Source organism: Ovis canadensis, chromosome 23 (genome assembly GCF_042477335.2).
Source record: "Ovis canadensis isolate MfBH-ARS-UI-01 breed Bighorn chromosome 23, ARS-UI_OviCan_v2, whole genome shotgun sequence".
NCBI classification, from domain to species: Eukaryota; Metazoa; Chordata; class Mammalia; order Artiodactyla; family Bovidae; genus Ovis; species Ovis canadensis.
This window is the reverse complement of record NC_091267.1, coordinates 36,580,317-36,600,528: the sequence shown is the minus strand read 5'-3', so window position 1 is coordinate 36,600,528 and position 20,212 is coordinate 36,580,317. Positions and strand designations below refer to the sequence as shown.

At 36.2% G+C, this 20,212-nt stretch overlaps 1 protein-coding gene across 6 annotated transcripts in view; it reads right to left on the bottom strand.

Moving 5' to 3' along the window:
* NOL4 (nucleolar protein 4) overlaps positions 1-20,212 on the bottom strand; it is a 460,596-nt gene that overhangs the window by 317,943 nt on the left and 122,441 nt on the right. For all 6 annotated transcript variants that reach the window (XM_069568799.1, XM_069568797.1, XM_069568800.1 and 3 more), the window contains 3 exons: positions 10,756-10,867; positions 9,440-9,552; positions 3,655-3,787 (listed from right to left, as the gene is read on the bottom strand). In XM_069568799.1, the coding sequence (XP_069424900.1) occupies positions 3,655-3,787; positions 9,440-9,552; positions 10,756-10,867 (358 nt within the window). The remainder of the gene's footprint in view (positions 1-3,654; positions 3,788-9,439; positions 9,553-10,755; positions 10,868-20,212) is intronic.

Here is a 20,212-nt window from a genome sequence, read left to right as displayed (position 1 = left end):
AGTGGGTGGAGGCCAGTGATGCTTCGAAATCCCTGGACTAGACTACTCTAGATGGAAGCTGTGTTCAGGTTGCTACCATAACTGGATATGTTACATCATAAGTCCTTACCCACTGATTACTAAAGATCAAAGCATATTATCCACAGAAAGCAATATACCCCCAGACCCAAGGTAGTCCTAGTATTCTACATCCCCACTGATTTCAAGGAGACACAAATTTAAAGTTTTAGTAGCACGAATTCTTATTTTTACAGAGCTAGGACTTTTCCCACATTGGTTCAATGAACTGTAACCAAAAGCAAATGGTATATGTATACTTTTATTCCTTTAGATTGTGTGTCAATTAAAGGCATAGGGACCATATCTCTGTTTTTACTGAACCTTAGACTGTATATACCAGAGAAGGCAATGGCAACCCACTCCAGTACTCTTGCCTGAAAATTCCATAGGCGAAGGAGCCTGCCTGGTAGGCTGCAGTCCATGGGGTCACTAAGAGTTGGATATAACTGAGCGACTTCACATTCACTTTTCACTTTCATGCACTGGAGAAGGAAATGGCAACCCACTCCAGTGTTCTTGCCTGGAGAATTCCAGGGACAGGGGAGCCTGGTGGGCTGCTGTCTATGGGGTCACACAGAGGTGGACACGACTGATGCAACTTAACAGCAGCAGCAGCAGCAGCAGACTGTATATACAGGCTTCCCAGATAGCACAGTGGTAAAGAATCCACCTGCCAATGCAGGGGACACAGGAGATGTGGGTTTGATCCCTGGGTTGGGAAGATGCCCTGGAGAAGGAAATGGCAACCCATTCCTGTATTCTTGCTGGAGAAATCTCATGGAGAGAAGAGCCTGGTGGGCTACAGTCCATGGGGGTCACAGATCTGACATGACTGAGCATGCACTCACACATACTATATATACATCTTAGTATTCAAGAAGCTCTTAAAAAAGGTAATATGGATGAAAAAAGCAAGAAACAGACTACTGTAAAAGATATAACCTATTTTTATAAAATGATGACAAAATCTTCCGAGTATGTACATCTGTGTGTAAGTGTGTGAGTGTGTGTGTCTGTGTGTGTGTGTGTGTGTGTGTGTATACAGAGAAATTCAGGAATGTTAGTTTGTCAGTATGGGTTACCTATGAGAGTGCCATTGTCAGGGAGAAAGAGAAAAGAAAATCATAAAAAATATGCAAAATGTATGTAACAAATCATGATTATGGTGAAAAGTTAGATTTACATAATGGGGCATAATTATTTACATAATAGACTATTTAAGAAGTATCTCGAATGGAGAAACTGAAAGGAAATCAGAAACACAAAAGATTCCCTAATTAATATGATATTTATAGTATAGAAGAAAAACAGCTGATAAGAAAAATAATATCATTTCATACCCTGATAAATCCTCTGAAGAACGTTAAAATTTAGGTAATAGAGAGGAGGAGAGAGTCCTGAGCTCAAGAAAGATATTAGGGCTTGGAGAGGCAAACGTGAGACTCATCAGGGTACAGATCATATTGAAAGCCAAGTGATTTGATGGGATCATCCAGGCAGTGAGCACAGAAGAGGAGACGGAGAAGGGCTGCACCCCAGCATACTCCACCATCTATTGACTAGACAATGAGAAAGGAACCCAGAGACAGGCCCACCAGGAAGCAAATGGTGTGTGATCCTTTTGTATTAGTAATTAGAAAGATGAGGACTAAGTTTGGATCAAAGAATCAGGCCACATGAAGACTGCTGGTAGTAGAATTGGATGGTGAGGATGAAACCCTACCTGAGATGAGCCGGGAAGAGTAGAGTGAGGAAGTGGAGATGAGACAGATTCTCAGTTTTGCAGTAAAGAGTATCGTGGGGGTGGGGCAGAGGAAAGGGCAATGAATACAGGGACACCGTGAGATTAATGGCGGTCTCCTAAGGAGGGCCTTTATTACATCATGCGTGTATGTGGATTCTGGGGAAAACCTGTGATGCAGGAGAAAGAAGAGGTAATTGCAAGCAGAGGAAACTACAAGAGAAGTGTGAGGAGAAGGCGTTGAACATGTCAGGGAAGGCTTAGGCTTAGGCTGGAGAAGAAACTACTAGGTATGTCCTTATCCTTGATGCACACATCAACATACAATGAGAAAGGTATCAATGCCTTCTCCTAAGATGAAGTAATATTTGACATTATTCCTCCATATTTTATTAAAATCAACATATATTTATGTCACATCAACTGTCTCCTAGCCAAAGATCCACAATAGACTTCAACCAAGAAAATAAAGGATCTGCATCATGAGAGACATCCTCTTATTATTTATGATCCCCAAAATTAAGGAGTAATAAAGATGATGGTCAGGCACACCCATCCAACTACACACATATATATATGGTTATTCCGTTATCCTGGTGCTATACGTTTTTCATTAAAAAACAAAATCTGAAAATCTACTAATATTTTAGAAGAAAAAAAGCAATTTATAGCCACACCAGAAGAACTACATTCTTAGAAATTTCCCAAATAAGCATCATTTCTGTTGTAAGAGCTGTTATACTATTTAACAAGTAAAATGTGATTTTAAAGCCACTGATGACCAGTGTCCTGCTCCTTCTTTGTAACTCACACCATCAAGGACACAAGCATCTTTTAGATTCATCTGAAGTGAGAACACAAGTCCTCCCTCACATTTATAAAGACTTTCTGATTAAAACTAGGGATTTCTCGTTTGACAACATAAGAACACTAACAGAAGCTAGAAATGCAGCAATCTTGGGCAACCAGTTTTTAAATCAAGTACCAGAGAAAACAAGTAAAGAGCTTTGCTATCAACAGATGCAGGCACAAAAATACACAGTCAAAAAGCTCATGTAAATTTGTTAATTACCGGAATAATAAACTATTTTTGAATAAAATTGGACAATTTCCTTCTATTTGTAAGCCTGAATTTTTATCTGCAATTACCAAGTAAGGAACATTTCCTTGCATGCAGGATATTATATTTACAAAGACAAAAATCTACAAAGATAGTTTCAAAAAATCTCTGAATATACTAGACCTAAAGTGTTAATTGCTAAGCCTTCTCTACACGTCCAGTTTTCTCGACCTTAACTCCTCTATCAAGGACAGTGCAATGACTCAGGAATCATCAACAGACCCAGGAATGAAAGATCATGATCATTCTTTTCTTTAGAGCTGAATAAAACAGCTCAAAATCACAGCAAAAATCTTCTTACCCAGCAAAATCACTATGGTAAAATTGTTCTTTTATAGCAATTATTTTTTGGCTATTCCTTTGTCTTTCAGTAAAATCAAAACATCCTCATTAATCTCTGACCATTATTAAACCCTTTATTCACTCAGGAGAATAATGGTCCAAGAAACCAAAGCTAGAAAACATTACAGAAACCCAAAGTCCACTAATGTAACTCATTTTAAGCTCAGAATGCGAAACATGGGCAAGCTTGAATTTTATAACTAGCATTTACAGTTTTAATCCAAGTAGTTGCATCTAAGAATAATGAAGTGGATAACATAACCTTAGTGTACAGAAAAAAGTCTCCATAGAAACAGATAAAAAATTACCACCAGAATAAGAAGCGGTTGTTTTAATCAATTCTGATCCAGGATTATGTTATTGTTTTGTTTGCTCAGTTTAAAAGGCTTACCATCTTGTTGGCCATGAAGAGCCTGGGGACTTTGCATCCTTTCCTCAAGATTGGAGCTGAGGTCAGAGTTCACAGCCGACATCCGTGTTGAATCACTCATATCAAATTCATCACTTTCTATTGAACTTTCATCCTGAAAATGGTTTTAACATATCATCAAGCATCATAAAACATAATATACTCAGATAATGACTATTTGATCTATAGGATCAATTAAAGTTTAGCCAGTAAGTAAGCTTTCATAGGGCTCAGTTAAATGATAACATGAATAGATGCTTGAAATAACAAATAAGACATGAAGACTTGTGAAGATTCAATGTGTCTTTGTATACAGGAAGATGTAAAAGGTTTAAAGTAATGTATTTAGAAGGATGTAGTTGAGGAATTATCTGAATAATGAAGGAATATATTTTTTAATTATTAAAAAACTTTCTAAGAGTCAATCACAAAATATAGCATAAAAAGAAACACATTTTTATTTTTAATGACAATAAAATATTTTAAGCAAAACTCTGACACTGTAATAAAATATCTGAACTGAAAAATTTTTATTGGTACACAGAATAGAATCTACTTAAAGAAAAATTTACATGTTTAGATTCAAAGTCCTTATTAGTCAGAAAACAAGTTAATCTTAGAACAGCCTTTCTTCCTTGCAAGGGAATAAAAATGGCATTACAACAAAAAATTCTAAGTAAAAGTACAAAAGATTCAGAAGCCAAACAGCAACAGAAAGCCAAATCAGCAAATGGCTAAATTCCCAAAAGGCAAAGCTGCCGAATTGTCAATTCATCAAAAAATCTATCAAATATTAAGTTAAAACAAATATATGCTATGTTGCTATAATCATTTTTCTTGAAGCAAATTCCTTTGGGAGAACTGACTTTCGGACAAATGCTGTGTGCTTATGTAGGCAGGAAGACCCAAGAAACTCATGTAAAATACCAAAAATGTTTCACTGAAACCACCAGGTTTAACTTCAACTCATAAATACTTGATCTCAAAGTTTAACATTGATGCAATGATTATCAGATAATTACTGATAATTACTGATAATTACTGATATAATTACTGATAATTATATCACAGACTCTGTTATTTAGTTGTTCACTTATGTCAGCTTCATCCAACCTGTGAGTTAGCATTTACCCAGTTAGTGCGTTGTGAAATTTACCCAGTTAACACATTGTGAAACTGAGGCACAGAGCAGTTAGATAACTGATTACACTATTACATACCAGAACTGGGATTCATTATGATGTGACCCAGGCTTGAGAAAAGAGCTTCTTGGAATAGAAAGCATTCCCTTGGCTTCATAAATGGCATCTTGGCATCAGTGAAGAAATTGCTATGGTCAGGAAACAGGAACATTCAAGCACACTAACAACGGGCATTCTGATCCTTAGGTCAGACCCAGGTATCTGGGTGTTCTTCCTCTATCAAAGGTTCTGCTAGTGTCTGGGTCTACCATGGAGCACTGAAAGTGAAGTCGCTCAGTTGGGTCTGACTCTCTGGACCCCATGGCCTGTAGCCTACCACGCTCCTCCTTCCATGGGATTTTCTAGGCAAGAATACTGGAGTGGGTTTTCATTTCCATCTCCAGAGGATCTTCCCGACCCAGGGATCGAACCCGGGTCTCCTGTATCGTAGGCAGACGCTTTATCATCTGAGCCATTAATTCAGCAAGGAAATTTCACACTGGCAGGCCTCTGGGCCATCAGCCACATAGACTTCTCCTAGACACATGCCCTCTCTTGGGACATTTTCTCCAATTCTAAATTCTATGAAAAATACAAAGCATCTGAAATAAATATTTATGTTCAAAGAGGAAAAAATAACAGAATTCACTGCACACATTCACATTATCAATGTGTACCATATATGCACATATGTACACAGTACACACACATAGCTTGATAATATGCATATCCATTATATATACTATATATATATTGTCTGTAATATATTATTTTAGAGCACATTTTCTGGAGCCACACTGCCTGGATTCAGGTTTATACTCTGCCACCTATTAGATGTGTTACCTTAAGCAAGTTACCTAACATTTCTGTGCCTCAGTTTCCTCACCTGTAAAATGAGAATAATAAAAATAGCATCAACCTCATAGGGCTGTGTAATGACTGAGAGACTATATTATATTTAAAGTAGTTAAAACAACATGAAGTACATAATAAGCACAAAGCTGTTTGATACTATTATATAGAATATGTAAGAAATTCTACAGTATATAAGATTTATATTTATTATACATGAACACACACAAAAATGAATTTAAATATAATGGTAAAGATGATCAATCTGTGTTTATAAAGTAGCTGTGGATACTTTATAAAGAGTCTTTATAAAAGCGTTTATTATACACACTACAAAGAGCAAGCTAGATGTAGTCTAGTAATATATTATTTGCATGATAATGTATATGTGTGTGAGAGAGAAATTTGTCTTTCCTATGTATGTGTGTGCGCGCACGTGCTCAATCGCTCAGGCATGTCTGATTCTTTGAAACCCTGGGCTATAGGCTGCCAGGCTCTTCTGCCCATGGGATTATCAAGGCAAGAATACTGGAGTGGGTTTCCACTTCTTCCTCCAGGGCATCTTCCTGACCCAGGGGTGAAAACCATGTCTCTTGTGTCTCCTGCATTGGCAGGAGGATTCTTTACCACTAGCGACACTTGGGAAGCCCCTATATAAATGTGAAAGTAAAAGTGCTCAGTCGTGTCTGACTTTCTGCGACCCCACGGACCATATAGTCCATGGAATTCTCCAGGCCAGAATACTGGAGTGGGTAGCCTTTCCCTTCTCCAGGGGATCTTCCCAATCCAGGGATGGAACCCAGGTTTTCCACATTGCAGGCGGATTCTTTACCAGCTAAGCCACAAGGGAAGCCCAAGAATACTGGAGTGGGTAGCCTATTCCTTCTCCAGGGGATCTTCCCCACCCATGAATGGAACTGGGGTCTCCTGCATTGCAGGTGGACTCTTTACCAACTGAGCTCTCAGGGAAGCTATATAAATGTATTAGGAAAGATATATAAATGTATCTACATGTAAAAAGTATGTGTGTGAGGTTATGTGTATGTTTAAAGAGAAATTCGATACAAAGAGCGATGCTGCAGTGTCTGTCTGTTCTATAGAATGGTTTATATGAAATGCACATTATGGCTGATCAATGTAGCTAGTGTGACTAAAGAACTGAACATTTAATTTTAGCTAATTTAATTTTGTTTAAATTTCAATATCCCTGTATGGGTAGAGGCTACCATGTTGTAGATTCAACTATTTCTCATTGTTAGATATTTCCAATCATTACCATTAGCAATGCAATAAACATCCTAATATGTAAATTGTTTTATACATTAAATTCCTTAGTATAAATTTCTAGTCAAAGCATATAAATAACTTTTTAAAGTTTTTTGTTAATTATTGCCAAACTCTCTCCCAAAAAGTCTGTTGTGGTTTAAATTCTCATCAATAGTTTATAAGAAGGCTGATCTTACTTTGGATACAGTATTTTGTAATTTTAAAGGAACTCCCATTCTTGGCTGTCTTTATTTTTCTTACTAGCATTTAGTATCATCTCACATAATTTCATCATTGATTTCCATTATGGTCCCCACCATCACTAGAAGATAAGCTTAATAAAGGCAAGGATTTTGTCAATTTATTCACTGTTTATTTCCACTACCTATAAGACTGACGATTACATAAGAAGGTACTCAATAAATATTGGTTAAGATAACTGGTTAAACATTTATTAAATTTAAATATAACACTACAAAAGGGATATCTCACTTGATTTCCATTTTTACCATGACTTATTTAACCACTTTTCTATCTTTCAATGATCACAATTTCCAAAATGTTTTAAGTAATATAATTCATCATTTATCTAAATAGTTTTAAGACAATGTACACCCAAGGTAGAATTTTTAAAATGTAAGGATAAGAGTTATTTTCCTAGTCCAATTATCATTTAAAAGAATCCATTTTTTTAAATGTGAAATACTCAGGATTTTTTAGAAGCCAGAAGGACTTAGCATATGCAGGCTCTGCTGGCTCAAAGTTGATCTTATTTTTTGTCCTATTAATAAACATATCAATATCTAAATGAGTTTCCTACTAATAATTTGACAGCTCTAACTAATTTATGGGTTTTTAAAAAATGATTTTCAATTGTGTGTTGAATCATGGGAATAATATTTTCATTCTTGGGGATGGATAAATAGTAATATTTTCTTAACTGCTTTTCCTGTTTTTGAATGGCTTTATTATGAGTTAATCACTTACATATATCCATCTGATAATATGGAATCTGATGTTGCCATGGCACTAATACAGGTTTTCTTATAGAATATACTTTTCATAAAGTCTTTTGAGACAAAATAATTTTATAAATACAGTTTTGAGATTAAACCTGCTGACATAAAGAGAAAAATAAGTACCACAGCTTTCTTATCCATTCATCTGCTGATGGACATCTAGGTTGTTTCCATGTCCTGGCTATTATAAACAGTGCTGCGATGAACATTGGGGTACATGTGTCTCTTTCAATTCTGGTTTCCTCAGTGTGTAGAATCACCAGTCTATGTCCGATGCAGGATACAGCATGCTTGGGGCTGGTGCACGGGGATAACCCAGAGAGATGTTATGGGGAGGGAGGTGGGAGGGGGTTCATGTTTGGGAACACATATACACCCATGCTGGATTCATGTCAATGTATGGCAAAACCAATACAGTATTGTAAAGTAAAAAAAGTAAAAAAAATTTTTTTAATTAAAAAAAAAAGCAAAATAAAATAAAATGATTTAAAACCAAAAAAAAAAGAGGAAAATAAAAAATTTGATTTGAGCTTTATGAACAAAGTTAACTAAATGTAAAAGAATTTAATACTTCACCAAGTAATGTTATACTTAAAAATAAGTATTTAACCACATTTCCTCTTCCAGAGAAATTTCATAAAGGAGAGACTATATTAGCCTGAGAAACTATTTCTAATATAGATACTTTGAGTGTGTATATTAACTAATGGCTACTAACTAATTAAGAAGGATTTACTAAGCCACACTGTTAGAAGTATTTGGGGAATATACACAGGGTTTGTATATGACTTAGCCCCTGCTTTTGAGATACTTCAACCAAACTGGTAAGTGAATCAGTATCTTGGAGAAGAATATTTAACAAATATTCATTCTGTGTCTAATATATGCCAACAAGCTCATTGCTAGAATCTTAGTATACAAATTAAATACAATAATCTGAAACATCAAAACATTTCTAGTTAAGACGATTCAGAGAAGTAGACAAATACATAGAATAATGGTTAACTGAAAAACAACTTTAAAATATACAAAAGATTTGGATGATTTGAAATGGTCATACTTGAAATACCTATGAAATTGAACTTCTGATTTCCACGTAAAATAGCCTTAATACTATAATTTCCCTGGAAACACACTTATTTGGAATACTTTCCCCTGAACTTCCTAGCACTTTATCAAGGTTAGTTCAATGGTAGGCTATGAAGGAAAATGAATCTTTGGGGAGAATGAACAAATTTTCACATAACACTAAGGTGGACGTGTTCAGATAGGGAATCTGTTGACGACTAAAGATCTCTGCCTATTTCTCCATCTGTGCATTTCTACTGGCACTCCTTTTATTAAAAAAATAAATTACTGTCTTCAAAATGGCATCATGCTTAATATGAGAGTCATGGTTATCAAGCTGCATTCTGACTTGTGATATAAGGGTAGATATTTTCATTTTACCTCATCTTGCTGTGAGTTTAGCAGCTGCAGTTTCATGTGCTTCATATAGGCCATGGTAATTGGCATGTTGTAGTCAATCATGCTGGTCACCAAAGTGGGAGGTTTTCCATTATCTGTAATAAAACATTTTTAATGGGTAATGAAAGTGATACAGTACTCTACCTGTAATTTCAGAATGATCTAGTTTGTTCAAATTGAAATAAGATGCAAGATACCAAGTTTTTAGGAGATTGGTAGCATTAGAGATGGAGCATAAATATATATATATATGATTGGAAAGGTTCAATAACAGTGTTTGGGGACAAAATAGCACTATGGATAAACTGGTTATTTCTAACTACAAAGTGAGTGTTTCGGTATCTTGGATAACAATGAGTGAAGCTAATACAGTGCTTAAACAAAATCATCGTATTTTTTTATTTTTCTCCTTTGCTGTACACAATTTTTTTTGGCCGTGCCACACAGCATGTGGGATCTTAATGCTCTAACCAGGGACGGAACCCAAGGCTGGGCTTCCCTGGTGGCTCAGACAGTAAAGAATCTGCCTGCAATGCAGGAGACTCAGGTTTGATCCCTGGGTCAAGCAGATCTCCTGGAGAAGGGAATGGCTACCCATTTCAGTATTCTTGCCTAGAGAATTCCATGGACAGAGGAGCCTGGTGGGCTATACTAACACTTTCACTTCTCACACCTGCAGTGGGAGTTCAAAGTCTTAACCACTGGACCATCAGGGAGGTCCCCACACTTACTTTCTAAGTGGACCACATGACGGCAAAAAGCAAGCTTTTTATTTTTATATTTTGCCATTCTACTCATCCTCCAACACATGAGAATTGACTAGCTTCAATATAGCTTTGAGATTAACCTCTGTGAGAAACTCATATATTAGGAAAATAATCCAAATAATTTTTAATGAAAGCCAAAGCCAAACAGTAACTTCTCTATAAAAAATTTCAGTGAAAGAAAATTAGTATTCATTACTTTTAGAAATAAGAAGATGATAAATTTAAAAGAACACAGATGGAACATCAATTTCCTTGCTGAAGATAGTTAAAACACCATGAAATACACACAATGAATGAGAATTAAAACATTATTATAGGACAAAAAGTATTTGCCACAGCCAAGACTGTCTTTCACTTGAAGAAGGGCATTGCATTGCTCTGTAAGTGGATTTACTGGCTCCTATTTGAATAAATGAGATGATTTGACTTGTTGAACTGTTTCATTCTACCACATTCTTCGAAAAATGTGGGCTATAAATTGCCATTATGAATAAAATTACTTGAAATCTCACTATTTGACACTGCGGCTACCTTTATGATCTGTTCCATCTGGGTTTAAATGCATTCTTTTCTGGCACTCTGAGCAGCTCATTAGAAATCGTGTCACCGCTTCTCTTGGTAGGAAGGCATAGCTCTCTGAAATCTGAAATGATTCACAAAACAGGGGTGTTATTATACAAACGGACTGGGCATGATTCAACAGAAGTGATCACTGTATTTCCAAATAAGACGCATTATTCCATAATGGCAGGAAGCACAATGAAAGCATGCATTGCATACCATGCATCATTTCAAGAAATATCTATCCAACTTGATTGCGTGTCTCTTAATAATCACTAAGAACGCGATGTGGAGGAAAGGAGCCACATCTGGATGGAGATCTGTTTCTATTTCTGCATTTTTTTTTTTTAGGAAAAATAATTACAGGGTACAGATACTCAGGTGAATTTTCCTTATTAAAATTGGCCCCCATGGTTTTTGGCAATTAAACTCATTGCTAGCACCATTAACATGGTATCCAATTTTACATATGCTTTTAAAAATTTAGCCCCAAGGAGAAACAAAAAACTTTAGATTTTGCAGTAAAAAGCAGGTCTTCATAATTGCTTTTCAAAGTATTTTCAGTAAAAATAAAAAAAAAATAATCTGAACAGAACTCATGTTATCTATTTACTGCAGTGAATCATCCTTTCCACAGAAAATGACACACCTGGAATGCATTCTGGCCACCAATTTTTTATTTGTTATTTTACATCAGTGTTTCATAATCTATGTCACACTGAGAGTCACAGCCACTTTTCCAGCACCCTATCCAGAGCTTCTCTTTTCAGAACCGTGATCTAGAATCAAATTAAAAATCAATATTCTTATCAGTGATTCTTTAAACACTGACTTTTCAAAAACCAAGGTATTTCTCTCATCAAAGCAAAGATTCTGGAAGTGAAACTGATAGATTGCTAAACATCACTAAATAAAACCTGACACTAACTGACAGGGCTGCTAGGGAGTCTGATTAGGGCATTAGTTTTCCACCATACTAACACTGACACTGGTCCATGAAATAGGAGATAAGCAGGAAGAATAAATGAGTTGTAAATTAGATATAAGTGCCGTAACAGTATCTCAGGTGCATGTAGAGCTGTTATGAACACTGATGTATTTTAAGTTTGTGGAATGGAAGGAAAATATGCACCTTGTGTTCAACTGAGTACAAATCTGCACAGGTCCTTCCATGTTCATGGGGGAAACTTTTCCTTATCCAGGCTGCAGAAGGAGCACAGCCTCAAGGAAACCTCACATACTAAAATCCAAAATTATAAAGTGTATTTTATCCTGGATTTCACATGAAAGTCAGTTTGCATCACTTAGCCTATCACTTTGACGCTCAGGGAAAAGAAGCCATAAGAATATCAAAGAGAAGAAATCAGTCTACAACTGAAAATAAGTCATGGATGATCCTCACACAGGTAATTCACATTCAACTCTACTAGGATTACACAATGAAACTCTGATTTTTAATATAACTATCATTTGTAAATTAAGATGTTCAGATTAACAAAAAACTTCCTTGTAATATAGGAATTGTGAGGAAAAATAATTAGAGAAATTTCAAAGTATTTCATCAAAATATATTGTTAGTTTAAAAGTAAAGAAATACAAATATACAATTTAAATGTTCAATCATTTTCACACATTCTCTTCTCCACACACACACACAAATTTGACTTTTATTCATCTATTTTTACAAAGGGAGCTAACATTTTAGCCTGATTTAGTTATCTAATTAGAGATAATATTTTTCTGACTCTAAAAATATTTTATAATAATTTAGAAGTTAAATCTCTGCTGCATGCTCTGTCCAGACACTTCATATTTTAACACATATGAAGTTATAATCCACTGGAACTAATACATCTAACCAGTAAATTCATTAACAAGCAGGATTTGAGAAGAATGCTCCGTTATTTTCAAAGAGGATTTCCATTAATGCTTTTATCATCTTACATAAAAGAGAAATCTTCAATTGAAAAAAAAATAGCCAACTGGTGGAGTAAAAGAGATGCTGTGTTTGCTTCCATGGTCCTGATGCTCTGCAATTTTCCCCTTTCTCAGTGTTGATAAAGTACTTGTGTAGAAATCCCACCTAGAGAGCTTTATCATTGACCTGATTCAATTGTATTATTTGTCCTAGCACTATCTAGTTCCAATTGTTTTAATCATTAATCATATTTAATATTTATTTTGTACTCTTACTCTTAAAAACAAGTATCTGTAATGACCACAAATAAGTTATGTAAGTGGATAAATGTCTGTACATTTGTGAATGAAATAATAAAAATTCCTTCTGGTATCTTAGAAAAGATATTTTAGTAAGTATTGTATCACCTTAATCTCTGTGGTGGTATTCTGGGCATCTCACTGTTATGTTATGTAAGTGGATAAAATCACCTCTTTGTAGGTGCTTTTTTTCATGTTCAGAACCCATTTTATAGAGGGACCTGCTGAGACATCCTACTCTCCTCAGACCTTTTCTACCCTACCTCATGCTCATCAGAGCCCAAGGACCATGGAGTCTTCTGAGGCACAGGGAGGAGAAGAGACTCTCAGAATAGGCTCTTCAAGTCTCATACTCATTTCTGAAGGGATATTTCTCCTGCCATGATGGTGAAGAAGGAAAATTCGTCCTTTTCCTTTTTCTAGAATCTTTCTTCTCCCAGTCTCTTTGAAATTAAGGGTCCTAGGCAGTCTCCATTGCCACAGTTCTCAGAACATTTTTAAACAGTGAGGAGATGTCCTTTAAAATTCTAAAATTATGGTACATTTGAATAATTACATTTTCATTTTAATAATTACAAATAAAGCCCATAATGAAATACTGCACTTGGTCCTGTCAATAGCCTTTCATAACCCTGTTCAGAGATTACACAGACAGTCTACATGAAGACTCTTGAACTTGAGGCCTGAGCTAAATGCTCCTATGGCCCTTGCCCTGACGAAAGGATCTGCTTCTGTGAATGTTTGAATGTTAAATCAACTTTAAACAGATGTTCATAAACAGAGATAAAACTCAGGGATGTGTTCTTCTAGGCTGTCTATTCATCAAAGTCCTAAATATGTAAAAACAGGTGCAAATCAAATCAGAATGGACAGAAATTGAAAAATACTTTGATTCATATACTTGAAATACCATTCTACTAACTATAATTAATGCTATAAAACACTATGTCATTCATAAATGTCTATTTCCTTGACCCATTTTCCAAATCTAATCACTTCTCTTTTTCTAGGACAGAAATCAGACTTTGAATATACGGTACAGAGCATTTCTAGAACACTAGTGAGGATTATATTAATTTGAAAATCCATTCTTAGAAATATCTTTATAACTGGGAAAGACAGAGTATATTTCCTTAGAATTGGTTTATCAACACAGAAATGCTGCATCTTGTTAGTAATAAGATGCAAAAAATCACTTGAATGGATATTAGTCTTGTTCCTTCTGAATGAAACATTGAAACAATAAAAACAGCAACCACAAAACAACTGCCATGTGACAAGTCATATATATTGCCATTAACAAAAATAAACATCCAAAGGAAGGACTAGAACATAGTCATATTGAATCTTACAAACTAATGACCTCACACTCTCCATCATGTAAATAATTAGGAGGCATCTTTTTCTTAGAAATGTTATTTTCTACAAATCCAGACTTGTTTTCTTAGATTCATATATTGCTTTTCATTGAGTTTTGAATCCATCATTTTAGGTAGTGGCTAAAACAAGGTTTTATAGTAATTTCTTGATAAGAGGATCCATTGGTACAAGAGGTTAAATAAACTGCCACTGTTACACAAGAGAGGACAAAGCAAAGAGCTGGAACTTGAAACTGGATCTCTCGGTCCTGGTCTATTTCCATACACTCAAGGGACCATGGTGGGTTCATCCAACAGACAGGTTAGACAAATGCATGGGGTCCAAGGAAAGCAGGAACCTCAAAACAGATTTTCAAAAATTGGATACTGTAAAAACAGAAAAAGCCCAACCTACCCCAAACCCCAAAGTGTTAGCAGAGTTGGGACTTGGGAACTTTTGTTTCCTTCCTGCTATCACTGATATATTTTTTATTACAAGAGCTACAAAGCTCTATAGATATACATACTAAGTTTTTAAAATTAATTCTTTCTATTATTTTTTCAAATTATTTTCCCATTTAGGTCATTACAGAATATCGAGAACTCCCTGTGTATACAGTAAGTCCTTGTCAGTTATCTATTTTAAATATATTTAAAATATATCTGTTTTAAATATTCCTTCAATTTGAGATGTGGCTAAAGATTTATAAGACTCATTGATGCTTTCTATTTATTAAGAAAGGCAGGCTGCCACATGCAGCGCCTCATTTGGTGTGTCTGGAGTCTTAGAAGCTTGACTATCCTACATTCTCCTACATATGGACCTTGGGAGCATGTGGGGAGGTTCTGGCAGGGGAGCACAGCTACTCATATACCCTTGGCCCAGGAATGATCATTCTTTATCAGGGCAGGTCACGCTCGTCAGCTGAGTGTGCAGTTTTGGGAGGAGGCACTTGGAGTGGTGAGAAAGGACAGGTGCACCCGCCTCATCAGCCAGGTCAGTCGAATCATCCCTAGCGATCAATGGGGTGACCAGTGTCACAGACAGAGAGCCCTCACATCCTGTTTTTCCTATTTTTTAACTTCAAATTAGCTATGGTTGAGCAGTGGGAATGTTGTGGCCCCTTTTTTCATTGCTTATCACTTCTAAAGACTTTAATTCATCTGTGTATTAGACAACATTGATAGTGTCTTCAATGAAAACATTATATTCTAAGTCCGTTAGGACCAGAATTCATCAGGAATGCAGAAAATAATAAATTGTATTAGCATTCTAAGAAGTATAAATAACTTCTCCAATTTAAAAACATGGTGATCAGTTCAGTTCAGTTCAGTCACTCAGTCGTGTCCGACTCTTTGTGACCCCATGAATCACCGCATGCCAGGCCTCCCTGTCCATCACCATCTCCCGGAGTTCAATCAGACTCACGTCCATCGAGTCCGTGATGCCATCTAGCCATCTCATCCTCTGTTGTCCCCTTCTTCTCCTGCCCCCAATCCCTCCCAGCATCAGAGTCTTTTCCAATGAGTCAACTCTTCGCATGAGGTGGCCAAAATACTGGAGTTTCAGCTTTAGCATCATTCCTTCCAAAGAAATCCCAGGGTTGATCTCCTTCAGAATGGACTGGTTGGATCTCCTTGCAGTCCAAGGGACTCTCAAGAGTCTTCTCCAACACCACAGTTCAAACGCATCAATTCTTCGGTGCTCAGCCTTCTTCACAGTCCAACTCTCACATCCATACATGACCACAGGAAAAACCATAGCCTTGTCTAGACGGACCTTAGTTGGCAAAGTAATGTCTCTGCTTTTGAATATGCTATCTAGGTTGGTCATAACTTTTCTTCCAAGGAGTAAGTGTCTTTCAATTTCATGGCTGTAGTCACCATCTGCAGTGATTTTGGAGCCCAAAAAAATAAAGTCTGACACTGTTTCTACTGTTTCCCAATCTATTTCCCATGAAGTGATGGGACTGGATGCCATTATCTTCGTTTTCTGAATGATGAGCTTTAAGCCAACTTTTTCACTCTCCTCTTTCACTTTCATCAAGAGGCTTTTTAACTCCTCTTCACTTTCTGCCATAAGGGTGGTGTCATCTGCATATCTGAGGTGATTGATATTTCTCCCGGCAATCTTGATTCCAGCTTGTGTTTCTTCCAGCCCGGCGTTTCTCATGATGGACTCTGTATAGAAGTTAAATAAGCAGGGTGACAATATACAGCCTTGACGTATTCCTTTTCCTATTGGAACCAGTCTTTTGTGCCATGTCCAGTTCTAATTGTTGCTTCCTGACCTGCATACAGATTTCTCAAGAGGCAGGTTAGGTGGTCTGGTATTCCCATCTCTTTCAGAATTTTCCACAGTTTATTGTGATCCACACAGTCAAAGGCTTTGGCATAGTCAATAAAGCAGAAATAGAGGTTTTTCTGGAACTCTCTTGCTTTTTCCATGATCCAGTGGATGTTGGCAATTTGATCTCTGGTTCCTCTGCCTTTTCTAAAACCAGCTTGAACATTAGGGAGTTCACGGTTCATGTATTGCTGAAGCCTGGCTGGAGAATTTTGAGCATTAGTTTACTAGCATGTGAGATGAGTGCAATTGCGTGGTAGTTTGAGCATTCTTTGGCATTGCCTTTCTTTGGTATTGGAATGAAAACTGACCTTTTCCAGTCCTGTGGCCACTGCTGAGTTTTCCAAATGTGCTGGCATATTGAGTACAGCACTTTCACAGCATCATCTTTCAGGATTTCTACATAAATATAACTGATCTGTAGCATCTATGGATGGACAGCATTTAGAACCAAGATAGTATGATATTAGTAATCTAATGATAAACCTATCCACCTGAAGAAGATCTAATTATTAAGTCTCATAAGGGGCACTGCTACTGATCTTACACACTTGTGTGTTAAAATATGAAACATAAAAAAACTATCAGGAACTTATTTCTGAAATGTTTACAGACAAATACTATAGTTGAAAGGAGGATGAGCATTTTTATCTTGCCAATGTCCCTGCCTTTGTGAAGGAAGAAGAAACAGTAGTTTTTAAAATCCAACAAGTATAAAACCAATGGCATATATTCTCCTCTAGGAGTTTTACAGTTTCTGGTCTTACATTTAGATCTTTAATCCATTTTGAGTTTATTTTTGTGTGTGGTGTTAGAAAGTGATCTAATTTCATTCTTTTACAAGTGGTTGACAAGTTTTCCCAGCACCACTTGTTAAAGAGATTGTCTTTACTCCATTGTATATTCTTGCCTCCTTTGTCAAAGATAAGGTGTCCATAGGTGTGTGGATTTATCTCTGGGCTTTCTATTGTGTTCCATTGATCTATATGTCTGTCTTTGTGCCAGTACCATACTGTCTTGATGACTGTGGCTTTGTAGTAGAGCCTGAAGTCAGGCAAGTTGATTTCTCCAGTTCCATTCTTCTTTCTCAAGATTGCTTCGGGTGTTTGAGGTTTTTTGTATTTCCATACAAATCTTGAAATTATTTGTTCTAGTTCTGTGAAAAATACTGTTGGTAGCTTGATAGGGATTGCATTGAATCTCTAGATTGCTTTGGGTAGTATATTCATTTTCACTATATTGATTCTTCCAATCCATGAACATAGTATATTTCTCCATCTATTAGTGTCCTCTTTGATTTCTTTCATCAGTGTTTTATAGTTTTCTATATATAGGTCTTTAGTTTCTTTAGGTAGATGTATTCCTAAGTATTTTATTCTTTTCATTGCAATGGTGAATGGAATTGTTTCCTTAATTTCTTTTTCTACTTTCTCACTATTAGTGTATAGGAATGCAAGGGATTTCTGTGTGTTGATTTTATATTCTGCAACTTTACTATATTCATTGATTAGCTCTAGTAATTTTCTGGTGGAGTCTTTAGGGTTTTCTATGTAGAGGATCATGTCATCTGCAAACAGTGAGAGTTTTACTTCTTCTATAAAACTCCTAGAGGAGAACATAGGCAAAACACTCTCCGACATAAATCACAGCAGGATCCTCTATGATCCACCTCCCAGAATCCTGGAAATAAAAGCAAAAAATAAACAAATGGGATCTAATTAAAATTAAAAGCTTCTGCACAACAAAGGAAACTATAAGCAAGGTGAAAAGACAGCCTTCTGAATGGGAGAAAATAATAGCAAATGAAGCAACTGACAAACAACTAATCTCAAAAATATACAAGTAACTCATGCAGCTCAACTCCAGAAAAATAAACGACCCAATCAAAAAATGGGCCAAAGAACTAAATAGGCATTTCTCCAAAGCAGTCATTCGGATGGCTAACAAACACATGAAAAGATGCTCAACATCACTCATTATCAGAGAAATGCAAATCAAGACCACAATGAGGTACCATTTCACACCAGTCAGAATGGCTACGATCCAAAAGTCTACAAGCAATAAATGCTGGAAAGGGTGTGGAGAAAAGGGAACCCTCCTACACTGTTGGTGGGAATGCAAACTAGTACAGCCACTATGGAGAACAGTGTGAAGATTCCTTAAAAAATTGCAAATAGAACTGCCATATGACCCAGCAATCCCACTGCTGGGCATACACACTGAGGAAACCAGAATTGAAAGAGACACATGTACCCCAATGTTCATCACAGCACTGTTTATAATAGCCAGGACATGGAAACAACCTAGATGTCCATCAGCAGACGAATGGATAAGAAAGCCGTGGTACATATACACAATGGAGTACTCAGCCATTAAAAAGAATACATTTGAATCAGTTCTAATGAGATGGATGAAACTGGAGCCGATTATACAGAGTGAAGTAAGCCAGAAAGAAAAACACCAATACAGTATACTAACACATATATATGGAATTTAGAAAGATGGTAATGATAACCCTGTATGTGAGACAGCAAAAGAGACACAGATGTATAGAATGGACTTTTGGACTCTGAGAGAGAGGGAGAGGGTGGAATGATTTGGGAGAATAGCATTGAAACATGTATACTATCATGCAAGAAATGAATCGCCAGCCTATGTTCGATACAGGATACAGGATGCTTGGGGCTGGTGCACGGGGATGATCCAGAGAGATGATATGGGGTGGGAGGTGGGAAGGGGTTCATGATTGGGAACTCATGTACACCCGTGGCAGATTCATGTCAATGTATGGCAAAACCAACACAGTATTGTAAAGTAAAATAAAGTAAAAATAAAAATTAAAAAAAAATAAAGAGCTCTTTGGCACATAAAATAAAATAAAATAAAACCAATGGCAGTTCCCAAGTGCCACTCACCTTCCCCTCAAAAGCTTCTTAAGGTAAAACTGTAACTTATCCAAAAGAACTGAAACTTTAAAAGTCAATCACAGTTAAACGAGTGTCCAAATCTCATAAATTTGATAATATACGTAATTCCTAAAGTCTTCTTACATTTACTTTGGAATAGCACAGTTTTATATTCAGAAATAAGTCTCCTTTCTTTCTGCGATCTATTTGGGTAATATGAAATTAGAAAAATTTTGAAATTAATTACTCAAATAATTTAATAATAAACTGTTATATTTAAAATGGTAATCAATAAGGATCTACTGTACAGTGCAGGGAACTTTGCTCAATGTTATGTGGCAGCCTGGATGGGAGGGTGAGTTTGTGGGAGAACGGATACTTGTATTTGCATGGCTGAGTCACTCTGCTGTGCACCTGAAACTGTCACAGCATTGCTATACTTCAATATGAAATAAAAAGTTAAAAAAATAAAAAGTTTAAAAAAAAACAAGAGCTTAGTACAAGTCAAAAATTTTTAAAAGAAAATCAAAAACTGAATAAAAACTGTTGTTTTGCTATACTTTTTCAGATTGTGTGAGTCACAATTACACGATCCAAGG